We start from the raw sequence: 15,402 nt of genomic DNA on the forward strand, positions 1-15,402 counted from the left end.
AACACAGTATAATGCAGTATTCTATATTATAATAACACAGCATTATACAGTATTCTATATTATAATAACACAGTATTATATAGTATTCTATACTATAATAACACATTACTTATACAGTATTCTATATTATAATAACACAGTATTGTACAGTATTCTATATTACAATAACACAGTGTTATACAGTATTATACAGTATTCTATATAATAATAACACAGTATTATACAGTATTCTATATTATAATAACACAGTATTGTACAGTATTCTATATTACAATAACACAGTGTTATACAGTATTATACAGTATTCTATATAATAATAACACAGTATTATACAGTATTCTATATTATAATAACACAGTATTATACAGTATTCTATATTATAATAACACAGTATTATACAGTATTCTATATTATAATAACACAGTATTATACAGTATTCTATATTATAATAACACAGTGTTATACAGTATTATACAGTATTCTATATTATAATAACACAGTATTATACAGTATTCTATATTATAATAACACAGTATTATACAGTATTCTATATTATATTAACACAGTATTATACAGTATTCTATATTATAATAACACAGTATTATACAGTATTCTATATTATAATAACACAGTATTATACAGTATTCTATACTATAATAACACATTACTTATACAGTATTCTATATTATAATAACACAGTATTATACAGTATTCTATATTATAATAACACAGCATTATACAGCATTATACAGTATTCTATATTATAATAACACAGTATTATAGAGTATTCTATATTATAATAACACAGCATTATACAGTATTATACAGTATTCTATATTATAATAACACAGTGTTATACAGTATTATACAGTATTCGATATTATAATAACACAGTATTATACAGTATTCGATATTATAATAACACAGTATTATACAGTATTCTATATTATAATAACACAGTATTATACAGTATTCTATATTATAATAACACAGTATTATACAGTATTCTATATTATAATAACACAGTATTATACAGTATTCTATATTATAATAATAGTATCCTATATTATAATAACACAGTATTGTACAGTATTCTATATTATAATAACACAGTATTATACAGTATTCTATATTATAATAACACAGTATTATACAGTATTCTATATTATAATAACAGTATCCTATATTATAATAACACAGTATTGTACAGTATTCTATATTATAATAACACAGTAGTATACAGTATTCTATATTATAATAACACAGTATTATACAGTATTCTATATTATAATAACACAGTATTATACAGTATTCTATATTATAATAACACAGTATTATACAGTATTCTATATTATAATAACAGTATCCTATATTATAATAACACAGTATTGTACAGTATTCTATATTATAATAACACAGTATTATACAGTATTCTATATTATAATAACAGTATCCTATATTATAATAACACAGTATTGTACAGTATTCTATATTATAATAACACAGTATTATACAGTATTCTATATTTTAATAACACCGCATTATACAGTATTATACAGTATTCTATATTATAATAACACAGTGTTGTACAGTATTCTATATTACAATAACACAGTGTTATACAGTATTATACAGTATTCTATACAATAATAACACAGTATTATACAGTATTCTGTATTATAATAACACAGTGTTATACAGTATTATACAGTATTCGATATTATAATAACACAGTATTGTACAGTATTCTATATTACAATAACACAGTGTTATACAGTATTATACAGTATTCTATATAATAATAACACAGTATTATACAGTATTCTATATTATAATAACACAGTGTTATACAGTATTATACAGTATTCTATATTATAATAACACAGTATTATACAGTATTATACAGTATTCTATATAATAATAACACAGTATTATACAGTATTCTATATTATAATAACACAGTATTATACAGTATTCTATATTATAATAACACAGTATTATACAGTATTCTATACTATAATAACACATTACTTATACAGTATTCTATATTATAATAAGACAGTATTATACAGTATTCTATATTATAATAACACAGCATTATACAGTATTATACAGTATTCTATATTATAATAACACAGCATTATACAGTATTATACAGTATTCTATATTATAATAACACAGTATTATACAGTATTCTATATTATAATAACACAGCATTATACAGTATTATACAGTATTCTATATTATAATAACACAGTGTTATACAGTATTATACAGTATTCGATATTATAATAACACAGTATTATACAGTATTCAATATTATAATAACACAGTATTATACAGTATTCTATATTATAATAACACAGTATTATACAGTATTCTATATTATAATAACACAGTATTATACAGTATTCTATATTATAATAACACAGTATTATACAGTATTCTATATTATAATAACAGTATCCTATATTATAATAACACAGTATTGTACAGTATTCTATATTATAATAACACAGTATTATACAGTATTCTATATTATAATAACACAGCATTATACAGTATTATACAGTATTCTATATTATAATAACACAGTGTTATACAGTATTATACAGTATTCGATATTATAATAACACAGTATTATACAGTATTCGATATTATAATAACACAGTATTATACAGTATTCTATATTATAATAACACAGTATTATACAGTATTCTATATTATAATAACACAGTATTATACAGTATTCTATATTACAATAACACAGTATTATACAGTATTCTATATTATAATAACACAGTATTATACAGTATTCTATATTATAATAACAGTATTGTACAGTATTCTATATTACAATAACACAGCGTTATACAGTATTATACAGTATTCTATATTTCAATAATACAGTATTAAACAGTATTCTATATTATAATAACAGTATTCTATATTATAATAACACAGTATTATATAGTATTCTATATTACAATAACACAGTGTTATACAGTATTATACAGTATTCTATATTATAATAACACAGTATTGTACAGTATTCTATATTACAATAACACAGTGTTATACAGTATTATACAGTATTCTATATTATAATTACACAGTATTATACAGTATTCTATATTACAATAACACAGTATTGTACAGTATTCTATATTATAATAACACAGCATTATACAGTATTATACAGTATTCTATATTATAATAACACAGTATTATACAGTATTCTATATTACAATAACACAATGTTATACAGTATCATACAGTATTCTATATTATAATAACACAGTATTATACAGTATTCTATATTATAATAACACAGTATTATACAGTATTCTATATTATAATAACAGTATTCTATATTATAATAACACAGTATTATATAGTATTCTATATTATAATAACACAGTATTATACAGTATTCTATATTATAATAACACAGTATTATACAGTATTCTATATTATAATAACAGTATTCTATATTATAATAACACAGTATTATATAGTATTCTATATTATAATAACAGTATTCTATATTATAATAACACAGTATTATACAGTATTCTATATTATAATAACACAGTATTATACAGTATTCTATATTATAATTACACAGTATTATATAGTATTCTATATTACAATAACACAGTATTATACAGTGTTCTATATTATAATAACACAGTATTATACAGTATTATACAGTATTCTATATTATAATAACACAGTATTATACAGTATTATACAGTATTCTATATTTCAATAATACAGTATTAAACAGTATTCTATATTACAATAACACAGCGTTATACAGTATTATACAGTATTCTATATTATAATAACACAGTATTATACAGTATTCTATATTATAATAACACAGTATTATACAGTATTCTATATTATAATAACACAGTATTATACAGTATTCTATATTATAACAACACAATACATTATGTATTTGAATAAGAAGAATAAATATATTGAGCATCTAATTGTGTCCTCCAGTACTCCAGTCTGTGGTGTAGTACTATTGCATGTCTGAAAGAGAGACTGTCAGTTCAATAAGTAACGGTGGATCTTGCTGAGAGCTTTCTGCATGCTGTCTCTGCAGCTATTCCCTTCTTCGTGCTCTCACGCTTCCCTGTGTGAAATTTTCTCATTATTTTTTAATCAGGCTCATTACGAGTGTCATTCGTTAATTACCAAGGCCTGAGGCGCATCAGCTTAAAGTAAATGTTTGATGTAGTTTGGTTGCAAAGGTACAGTGGGGAAAAAAGTACTTAGTCAGCCACCAATTGTGCAAGTTCTCCCACTTAAAAAGATGAGAGAGGCCTGTAATTTTCATCATAGGTACACTTCAACTATGACAGACAAAATGAGGGAAAAAATCCAGAAAATCACATTGTAGGATTTTTAATGAAGTTATTAGCAAATTATGGTGTACTGTACCACCTGACACCAGTAGGAGAGGAATGTTATGGAGTATAATATACCACCTGACACCAGTAGGAGAGGAATGTTATGGAGTATAATATACCACCTGACACCAGTAGGAGGGGAATGTTATGGAGTATAATATACCACCTGACACCAGTAGGAGGGGAATGTTATGGAGTATAATATACCACCTGACACCAGTAGGAGGGGAATGTTATGGAGTATAATATACCACCTGACACCAGTAGGAGGGGAATGTTATGGAGTACAATATACCACCTGACACCAGTAGGAGAGGAATGTTATGAAGTATAATATACCACCTGACACCAGTAGGAGAGGAATGTTATGGAGTATAATATACCACCTGACACCAGTAGGAGAGGAATGTTATGGAGTATAATATACCACCTGACACCAGTAGGAGAGGAATGTTATGAAGTAGAATATACCACCTGACACCAGTAGGAGGGGAATGTTATGGAGTATAATATACCACCTGACACCAGTAGGAGAGGAATGTTATGGAGTATAATATACCACCTGACACCAGTAGGAGAGGAATGTTATGGAGTATAATATACCACCTGACACCAGTAGGAGGGGAATGTTATGGAGTATAATATACCACCTGACACCAGTAGGAGATGAATGTTATGGAGTATAATATACCACCTGACACCAGTAGGAGGGGAATGTTATGGAGTATAATATACCACCTGACACCAGTAGGAGAGGAATGTTATGGAGTATAATATACCACCTGACACCAGTAGGAGAGGAATGTTATGGAGTATAATATACCACCTGACACCAGTAGGAGAGGAATGTTATGGAGTATAATATACCACCTGACACCAGTAGGAGAGGAATGTTATGGAGTATAATATACCACCTGACACCAGTAGGAGAGGAATGTTATGGAGTATAATATACCACCTGACACCAGTAGGAGAGGAATGTTATGGAGTATAATATACCACCTGACACCAGTAGGAGGGGAATGTTATGGAGTATAATATACCACCTAACACCAGTAGGAGAGGAATGTTATGGAGTATAATATACCACCTTACACCAGTAGGAGAGGAATGTTATGGAGTATAATATACCACCTGACACCAGTAGGAGAGGAATGTTATGGAGTATAATATACCACCTGACACCAGTAGGAGAGGAATGTTATGGAGTATAATATACCACCTGACACCAGTAGGAGAGGAATGTTATGGAGTATAATATACCACCTGACACCAGTAGGAGAGGAATGTTATGGAGTATAATATACCACCTGACACCAGTAGGAGGGGAATGTTATGGAGTATAATATACCACCTGACACCAGTAGGAGGGGAATGTTATGGAGTATAATATACCACCTGACACCAGTAGGAGGGGAATGTTATGGAGTATAATATACCACCTGACACCAGTAGGAGAGGAATGTTATGAAGTATAATATACCACCTGACACCAGTAGGAGAGGAATGTTATGGAGTATAATATACCACCTGACACCAGTAGGAGGGGAATGTTATGGAGTATAATATACCACCTGACACCAGTAGGAGGGGAATGTTATGGAGTATAATATACCACCTGACACCAGTAGGAGGGGAATGTTATGGAGTATAATATACCACCTGACACCAGTAGGAGGGGAATGTTATGGAGTATAATATACCACCTGACACCAGTAGGAGAGGAATGTTATGAAGTATAATATACCACCTGACACCAGTAGGAGAGGAATGTTATGGAGTATAATATACCACCTGACACCAGTAGGAGGGGAATGTTATGGAGTATAATATACCACCTGACACCAGTAGGAGGGGAATGTTATGGAGTATAATATACCACCTGACACCAGTAGGAGGGGAATGTTATGGAGTATAATATACCACCTGACACCAGTAGGAGAGGAATGTTATGGAGTATAATATACCACCTGACACCAGTAGGAGGGGAATGTTATGGAGTATAATATACCACCTGACACCAGTAGGAGGGGAATGTTATGGAGTATAATATACCACCTGACACCAGTAGGAGGGGAATGTTATGGAGTATAATATACCACCTGACACCAGTAGGAGGTTAATGTTATGGAGTATAATATACCACCTGACACAAGTAGGAGGGGAATGTTATGGAGTATAATATACCACCTGACACCAGTAGGAGGGGAATGTTATGGAGTATAATATACCACCTGACACCAGTAGGAGGGGAATGTTATGGAGTATAATATACCACCTGACACCAGTAGGAGAGGAATGTTATGGAGTATAATATACCACCTGACACCAGTAGGAGAGGAATGTTATGGAGTATAATATACCACCTGACACCAGTAGGAGGGGAATGTTATGGAGTATAATATACCACCTGACACCAGTAGGAGAGGAATGTTATGGAGTATAATATACCACCTGACACCAGTAGGAGAGGAATGTTATGGAGTATAATATACCACCTGACACCAGTAGGAGGGGAATGTTATGGAGTATAATATACCACCTGACACCAGTAGGAGGGGAATGTTATGGAGTATAATATACCACCTGACACCAGTAGGAGATGAATGTTATGGAGTATAATATACCACCTGACACCAGTAGGAGGGGAATGTTATGGAGTATAATATACCACCTGACACCAGTAAGAAAGGAATGTTATGGAGTATAATATACCACCTGACACCAGTAGGAGAGGAATGTTATGGAGTATAATATACCACCTGACACCAGTAGGAGAGGAATGTTATGGAGTATAATATACCACCTGACACCAGTAGGAGAGGAATGTTATGGAGTATAATATACCACCTGACACCAGTAGGAGGGGAATGTTATGGAGTATAATATACCACCTGACACCAGTAGGAGAGGAATGTTATGGAGTATAATATACCACCTGACACCAGTAGGAGAGGAATGTTATGGAGTATAATATACCACCTGACACCAGTAGGAGGGGAATGTTATGGAGTATAATATACCACCTGACACCAGTAGGAGAGGAATGTTATGGAGTATAATATACCACCTGACACCAGTAGGAGGGGAATGTTATGGAGTATAATATACCACCTGACACCAGTAGGAGAGGAATGTTATGGAGTATAATATACCACCTGACACCAGTAGGAGGGGAATGTTATGGAGTATAATATACCACCTGACACCAGTAGGAGGGGAATGTTATGGAGTATAATATACCACCTGACACCAGTAGGAGAGGAATGTTATGGAGTATAATATACCACCTGACACCAGTAGGAGGGGAATGTTATGGAGTATAATATACCACCTGACACCAGTAGGAGGGGAATGTTATGGAGTATAATATACCACCTGACACCAGTAGGAGAGAAATGTTATGGTGTACTGTACCACCTGACACCAGTAGGAGAGGAATGTTATGGAGTATAATATACCACCTGACACCAGTAGGAGAGGAATGTTATGGTGTACTGTACCACCTGACACCAGTAGGAGAGGAATGTTATGGAGTATAATATACCACCTGACACCAGTAGGAGGGGAATGTTATGGAGTATAATATACCACCTGACACCAGTAGGAGGGGAATGTTATGGAGTATAATATACCACCTGACACCAGTAGGAGAGGAATGTTATGGAGTATAATATACCACCTGACACCAGTAGGAGGGGAATGTTATGGAGTATAATATACCACCTGACACCAGTAGGAGGGGAATGTTATGGAGTATAATATACCACCTGACACCAGTAGGAGGGGAATGTTATGGAGTATAATATACCACCTGACACCAGTAGGAGGGGAATGTTATGGAGTATAATATACCACCTGACACCAGTAGGAGAGGAATGTTATGTAGTATAATATACCACCTGACACCAGTAGGAGGGGAATGTTATGGAGTATAATATACCACCTGACACCAGTAGGAGTGGAATGTTATGGAGTATAATATACCACCTGACACCAGTAGGAGGGGAAAGTTATGGAGTATAATATACCACCTGACACCAGTAGGAGGGGAATGTTATGGAGTATAATATACCACCTGACACCAGTAGGAGAGAAATGTTATGGAGTATAATATACCACCTGACACCAGTAGGAGATGAATGTTATGGAGTATAATATACCACCTGACACCAGTAGGAGGGGAATGTTATGGAGTATAATATACCACCTGACACCAGTAAGAAAGGAATGTTATGGAGTATAATATACCACCTGACACCAGTAGGAGAGGAATGTTATGGAGTATAATATACCACCTGACACCAGTAGGAGAGGAATGTTATGGAGTATAATATACCACCTGACACCAGTAGGAGAGGAATGTTATGGAGTATAATATACCACCTGACACCAGTAGGAGGGGAATGTTATGGAGTATAATATACCACCTGACACCAGTAGGAGAGGAATGTTATGGAGTATAATATACCACCTGACACCAGTAGGAGAGGAATGTTATGGAGTATAATATACCACCTGACACCAGTAGGAGGGGAATGTTATGGAGTATAATATACCACCTGACACCAGTAGGAGAGGAATGTTATGGAGTATAATATACCACCTGACACCAGTAGGAGGGGAATGTTATGGAGTATAATATACCACCTGACACCAGTAGGAGAGGAATGTTATGGAGTATAATATACCACCTGACACCAGTAGGAGGGGAATGTTATGGAGTATAATATACCACCTGACACCAGTAGGAGGGGAATGTTATGGAGTATAATATACCACCTGACACCAGTAGGAGAGGAATGTTATGGAGTATAATATACCACCTGACACCAGTAGGAGGGGAATGTTATGGAGTATAATATACCACCTGACACCAGTAGGAGGGGAATGTTATGGAGTATAATATACCACCTGACACCAGTAGGAGAGAAATGTTATGGTGTACTGTACCACCTGACACCAGTAGGAGAGGAATGTTATGGAGTATAATATACCACCTGACACCAGTAGGAGAGGAATGTTATGGTGTACTGTACCACCTGACACCAGTAGGAGAGGAATGTTATGGAGTATAATATACCACCTGACACCAGTAGGAGGGGAATGTTATGGAGTATAATATACCACCTGACACCAGTAGGAGGGGAATGTTATGGAGTATAATATACCACCTGACACCAGTAGGAGAGGAATGTTATGGAGTATAATATACCACCTGACACCAGTAGGAGGGGAATGTTATGGAGTATAATATACCACCTGACACCAGTAGGAGGGGAATGTTATGGAGTATAATATACCACCTGACACCAGTAGGAGGGGAATGTTATGGAGTATAATATACCACCTGACACCAGTAGGAGGGGAATGTTATGGAGTATAATATACCACCTGACACCAGTAGGAGAGGAATGTTATGTAGTATAATATACCACCTGACACCAGTAGGAGGGGAATGTTATGGAGTATAATATACCACCTGACACCAGTAGGAGTGGAATGTTATGGAGTATAATATACCACCTGACACCAGTAGGAGGGGAAAGTTATGGAGTATAATATACCACCTGACACCAGTAGGAGGGGAATGTTATGGAGTATAATATACCACCTGACACCAGTAGGAGAGAAATGTTATGGTGTACTGTACCACCTGACACCAGTAGGAGAGGAATGTTATGGAGTATAATATACCACCTGACACCAGTAGGAGAGGAATGTTATGGTGTACTGTACCACCTGACACCAGTAGGAGAGGAATGTTATGGAGTATAATATACCACCTGACACCAGTAGGAGAGGAATGTTATGGAGTATAATATACCACCTGACACCAGTAGGAGAGGAATGTTATGGAGTATAATATACCACCTGACACCAGTAGGAGAGGAATGTTATGGAGTATAATATACCACCTGACACCAGTAGGAGAGGAATGTTATGGAGTATAATATACCACCTGACACCAGTAGGAGGGGAATGTTATAGAGTATAATATACCACCTGACACCAGTAGGAGGGGAATGTTATGGAGTATAATATACCACCTGACACCAGTAGGAGAGGAATGTTATGAAGTAGAATATACCACCTGACACCAGTAGGAGGGGAATGTTATGGAGTATAATATACCACCTGACACCAGTAGGAGAGGAATGTTATGGAGTATAATATACCACCTGACACCAGTAGGAGAGGAATGTTATGGAGTATAATATACCACCTGACACCAGTAGGAGAGGAATGTTATGGAGTATAATATACCACCTGACACCAGTAGGAGGGGAATGTTATGGAGTATAATATACCACCTGACACCAGTAGGAGAGGAATGTTATGGAGTATAATATACCACCTGACACCAGTAGGAGAGGAATGTTATGGAGTATAATATACCACCTGACACCAGTAGGAGAGGAATGTTATGGAGTATAATATACCACCTGACACCAGTAGGAGAGGAATGTTATGGAGTATAATATACCATCTGACACCAGTAGGAGGGGAATGTTATGGAGTATAATATACCACCTGACACCAGTAGGAGAGGAATGTTATGGAGTATAATATACCTGTAGCAGGACTGGCAGGAAATGTGCATTTTTAAATGTTGTATTTTATTTTTATTTCACCTTTATTTAATCAGGTAGGCCAGTTGAGAACACCTTTATTTAACCAGGTAGGCTAGTTGAGAACACCTTTAATTTAACCAGGTAGGTTAGTTGAGAACAAGTTCTCATTTACAACTGTGACCTGGCCAAGATAAAGCAAAGCAGTTCGACACATACAACAAAAACAGAGTTACGCTTTTAATAAACTTTAAATTAGCCTCTTTTATCCTGTAATTTTGTCATTGTTATGTTCTAAATGTTTTCCACACGAAGGGGATTTAATTCCAACAAGGACTATAGACCTACTCATGTAACACATTCTCTATGTCAGTTAGGAAAATACATCATTAACTTAATTGTATGTATATTGATCTTGGTTGGCACAACTTCAACTCTTTTCTTAAAGTCATACAAATAAAATTGATTTGTCGCTAACTGTCTAACAAAGGCGTCCTGTGTTTCAGAGCCCCAGTCACATCAGCAGTCTCCTGAGGCTGTCCTGGCCCTCAACGCTGCCGCCGTCATAGCTCATATCAAACTCCAGAGACAACTGAGCCTGAGGAAGACAACACCACATGACCTTTCTACAAGGTCACCCACCACACCAGAGGAGGGAAAAACACTGGGTATTGTTGCTTTTTTTTTGTTTTTGCCTCGACGTTAATGACCTTCACAGAGCATAGCTCATAACAAATATCGATCCCTGAGACAATTACCTGAAAGAATTTCAGTTAAATGTCAGAAGTGTTGCTGGGTTCTAACTTTTGAGTAGGCATTAGAGAAACAACATGTCTTGCTTGAAGGTTTCTCTCTGTGTGTGTGTGTCAGGTTAATTGTTCCTGAAATTGTCTTTATAATCAGATAATTGTCTTGAGTTCAGATTATAAATCCCATTTTTGATTGAAAGGTAAAATAAAGTTATTGGAAGGATAAATACTTTGTTATATAAAGTTTATTGAATTTGTTTGAAAGAGAACGAGAAATCAACACACCCTCTCTTTTCTCTCTCTCTTTCTCTCTCTCTCTCTCTCTCTCTCTCTCTCTCTCTTTCTTTCTCTCTCTCTCTCTCTCTACCCTTCTCTCTCTCTCTCTCTCTCTCTCTCTTGCTCTCTTTCTCTCTCTCTCTCTACCCTTTCTCTCTCTGTCTCTCACTCACTCACTCACTCACTCACTCACTCACTCACTCACTTCTAGTGAAGGATGCTGGTGGTTGTGTGCGACCCGGGACCGATGTCAACAGACTAGACCCTGGTGAGACCACCAGAACCACACATCACACAACCCAGATTGATGTTGGATTTATTCCCCTGAATTCTGACTCTGACCCGGAAACAAACAACGCCAACATTCCATCACCCAGGGTAAGTTGAAGTTACCAGCTCCTAGCCATCTCATAGCCAACAGGGTAAGTTGAAGTTCTGGAGTAAGTTTTGGATGCATGAAACTCATGAAACTTGATGATGAAAGACGTGTCTTGGCCTCCAGGCTAAATGCTTTCACAACAGGCCTGTTCATCTCTCAGCATAGTCAAGTCAGAGATGTTGCATGCTGGGACAGTATCTTGTTATATTTTTCCTCTCCGGCGAAAAAACACACACTACATTTCTGTAAGGGAGAAATCAATAGTAACACAACATGCGCCATCACCTAGCCAGCCTCCCTCCACATGAAGAATACCAGCTCCTAGCCAGCCTCCCTCCACATGAAGAATACCAGCTCCTAGCCAGCCTCCCTCCACATGAAGAATACCAGCTCCTAGCCAGCCTCCCTCCACATGAAGAATACCAGCTCCTAGCCATCTCCTAGCCAGCCTCCCTCCACATGAAGAATACCAGCTCCTAGCCAGTCTCCCTCCACATGAAGAATACCAGCTCCTAGCCAGCCTCCCTCCACATAAAGAATACCAGCTCCTAGCCAGCCTCCCTCCACATAAAGAATACCAGCTCCTAGCCAGCCTCCCTCCACATGAAGAATACCAGCTCCTAGCCATCTCCTAGCCAGCCTCCCTCCACATGAAGAATACCAGCTCCTAGCCAGCCTCCCTCCACATGAAGAATACCAGCTCCTAGCCATCTCCTAGCCAGCCTCCCTTCACATTAAGAATACCAGCTCATAGCCAGCCTCCCTCCACATGAAGAATACCAGCTCCTAGCCATCTGCTAGCCAGCCTCCCTCCACATTAAGAAAACCAGCTCCTAGCCAGCCTCCCTCTACATGAAGAATACCAGCTCCTAGCCAGCCTCCCTCCACATGAAGAATACCAGCTCCTAGCCAGCCTCCCTCCACATGAAGAATACCAGCTCCTAGCCAGCCTCCCTCCACATGAAGAATACCAGCTCCTAGCCATCTCCTAGCCATCTCCTAGCCAGCACCTAGCCAGCTCCTAGCCAGCTCCTAGCCATCTCCTAGCCAGCTCCTAGCCAGCCTCCCTCCACATGAAGAATACCAGCTCCTAGCCATCTCCTAGCCATATCCTAGCCAGCTCCTAGCCAGCTCCTAGCCAGCCTCCCTCCACATGAAGAATACCAGCTCCTAGCCAGCTCCTAGCCAGCTCCTAGCCATCTCCGAGCCATCTCCTAGCCAGCTCCTAGCCAGCTCCTAACCATCTCCTAGCCAGCCTCCCTCCACATGAAGAATACCAGCTCCTAGCCATCTCCTAGCCAGCCTCCCTCCACATGAAGAATACCAGCTCCTAGCCAGCCTCCCTCCACATGAAGAATACCAGCTCCTAGCCATCTCCTAGCCAGCTCCTAGCCAGCCTCCCTCCACATGAAGAATACCAGCTCCTAGCCATCTCCTAGCCAGCTCCTAGCCAGCACCTAGCCATCTCCTAGCCAGCTCCTAGCCAGCTCCTAGCCAGCCTCCCTCCACATGAAGAATAGCAACTACTAGCCATTTCCTGGCCATCTCCTAGCCATCTCCTAGCCAGCTCCTAGCCAGCTCCTAGCCAGCCTCCCTCCACATGAAGAATACCAGCTCCTAGCCAGCTCCTAGCCATCTCCTAGCCAGCCTCCCTCCACATGAAGAGTACCAGCTCCTAGCCAGCTCCTAGCTAGCTCCTAGCCAGCTCCTAGCCAGCTCCTAGCCAGCTCCTAGCCAGCACCTAGCCAGCTCCTAGCCAGCCTCCCTCCACATGAATAATACCAGCTCCTAGCCATCTCCTAGCCAGCTCCAAGCCAGCACCTAGCCAGCTCCTAGCCATCTCCTAGCCAGCTCCTAGCCAGCTCCTAGCCAGCCTCCCTCCACATGAAGAATACCAGCTCCTAGCCAGCTCCTAGCCATCTCCTAGCCAGCTCCTAGCCAGCTCCTAGCCAGCCTCCCTCCACATGAAGAATACCAGCTCCTAGCCATCTCCTAGCCAGCCTCCCTCCACATGAAGAATACCAGCTCCTAGCCAGCCTCTCTCCACATGAAGAATACCAGCTCCTAGCCAGCCTCCCTCCACATGAAGAATATCAGCTCCTAGCCAGCCTCCCTCCACATGAAGAATACCAGCTCCTAGCCATCTCCTAGCCAGCCTCCCTCCACATGAAGAATACCAGCTCCTAGCCATCTCCTAGCCAGCTCCTAGCCAGCCTCCCTCCACATGAAGAATACCAGCTCCTAGCCATCTCCTAGCCATCTCCTAGCCATCTCCTAGCCATCTCCTAGCCAGCTCCTAGCCAGCCTCCCTCCACATGAAGAATACCAGCTCCTAGCCAGCTCCTAGCCATCTCCTAGCCAGCTCCTAGCCAGCACCTAGCCAGCTCCTAGCCAGCCTCCCTCCACATGAAGAGTACCAGCTCCTAGCCAGCTCCTAGCTAGCTCCTAGCCAGCTCCTAGCCAGCACCTAGCCAGCTCCTAGCCAGCCTCCCTCCACATGAAGAATACCAGCTCCTAGCCAGCTCCTAGCCAGTTCCTAGCCAGCGCCTAGCCAGCTCCTAGCCAGCCTCCCTCCACATGAAGAATACCAACTCCTAGCCATCTCCTAGCCATCTCCTATTCAGCTCCTAGCCAGCACCTAGCCAGCTCCTAGCCAGCCTCCCTCCACATGAAGAGTACCATCTCCTAGCCAGTTCCTAGCCAGCTCCTAGCCAGCCTCCCTCCACATGAATAATACCAGCTCCTAGCCATCTCCTAGCCAGCTCCAAGCCAGCACCTAGCCAGCTCCTAGCCATCTCCTAGCCAGCTCCTAGCCAGCTCCTAGCCAGCCTCCCTCCACATGAAGAATACCAGCTCCTAGCCAGCTCCTAGCCATCTCCTAGCCAGCTCCTAGCCAGCTCCTAGCCAGCCTCCCTCCACATGAAGAATACCAGCTCCTAGCCATCTCCTAGCCAGCCTCCCTCCACATGAAGAATACCAGCTCCTAGCCAGCCTCCCTC

General features: G+C 38.5%; 1 protein-coding gene across 2 annotated transcripts in view; it reads left to right on the forward strand.

Annotated features, from left to right (window-relative positions):
- Positions 1-15,402, forward strand: part of LOC149972644 (uncharacterized) — a 61,245-nt gene that overhangs the window by 24,288 nt on the left and 21,555 nt on the right. For both annotated transcript variants that reach the window (XR_016491183.1, XM_090217801.1), the window contains exons 5-6: positions 11,506-11,667; positions 12,236-12,402. Coding sequence is in view for 1 of the 2 variants with exons in the window: in XM_090217801.1 (XP_090073927.1) it covers positions 11,506-11,667; positions 12,236-12,402 (329 nt within the window). In the remaining variant the exon portion in view is untranslated. The remainder of the gene's footprint in view (positions 1-11,505; positions 11,668-12,235; positions 12,403-15,402) is intronic.

The sequence above is a fragment of the Oncorhynchus mykiss genome, chromosome 23, assembly GCF_057628025.1.
Source record: "Oncorhynchus mykiss isolate SJ-2025 chromosome 23, ASM5762802v1, whole genome shotgun sequence".
Classification (NCBI taxonomy): domain Eukaryota; kingdom Metazoa; phylum Chordata; class Actinopteri; order Salmoniformes; family Salmonidae; genus Oncorhynchus; species Oncorhynchus mykiss.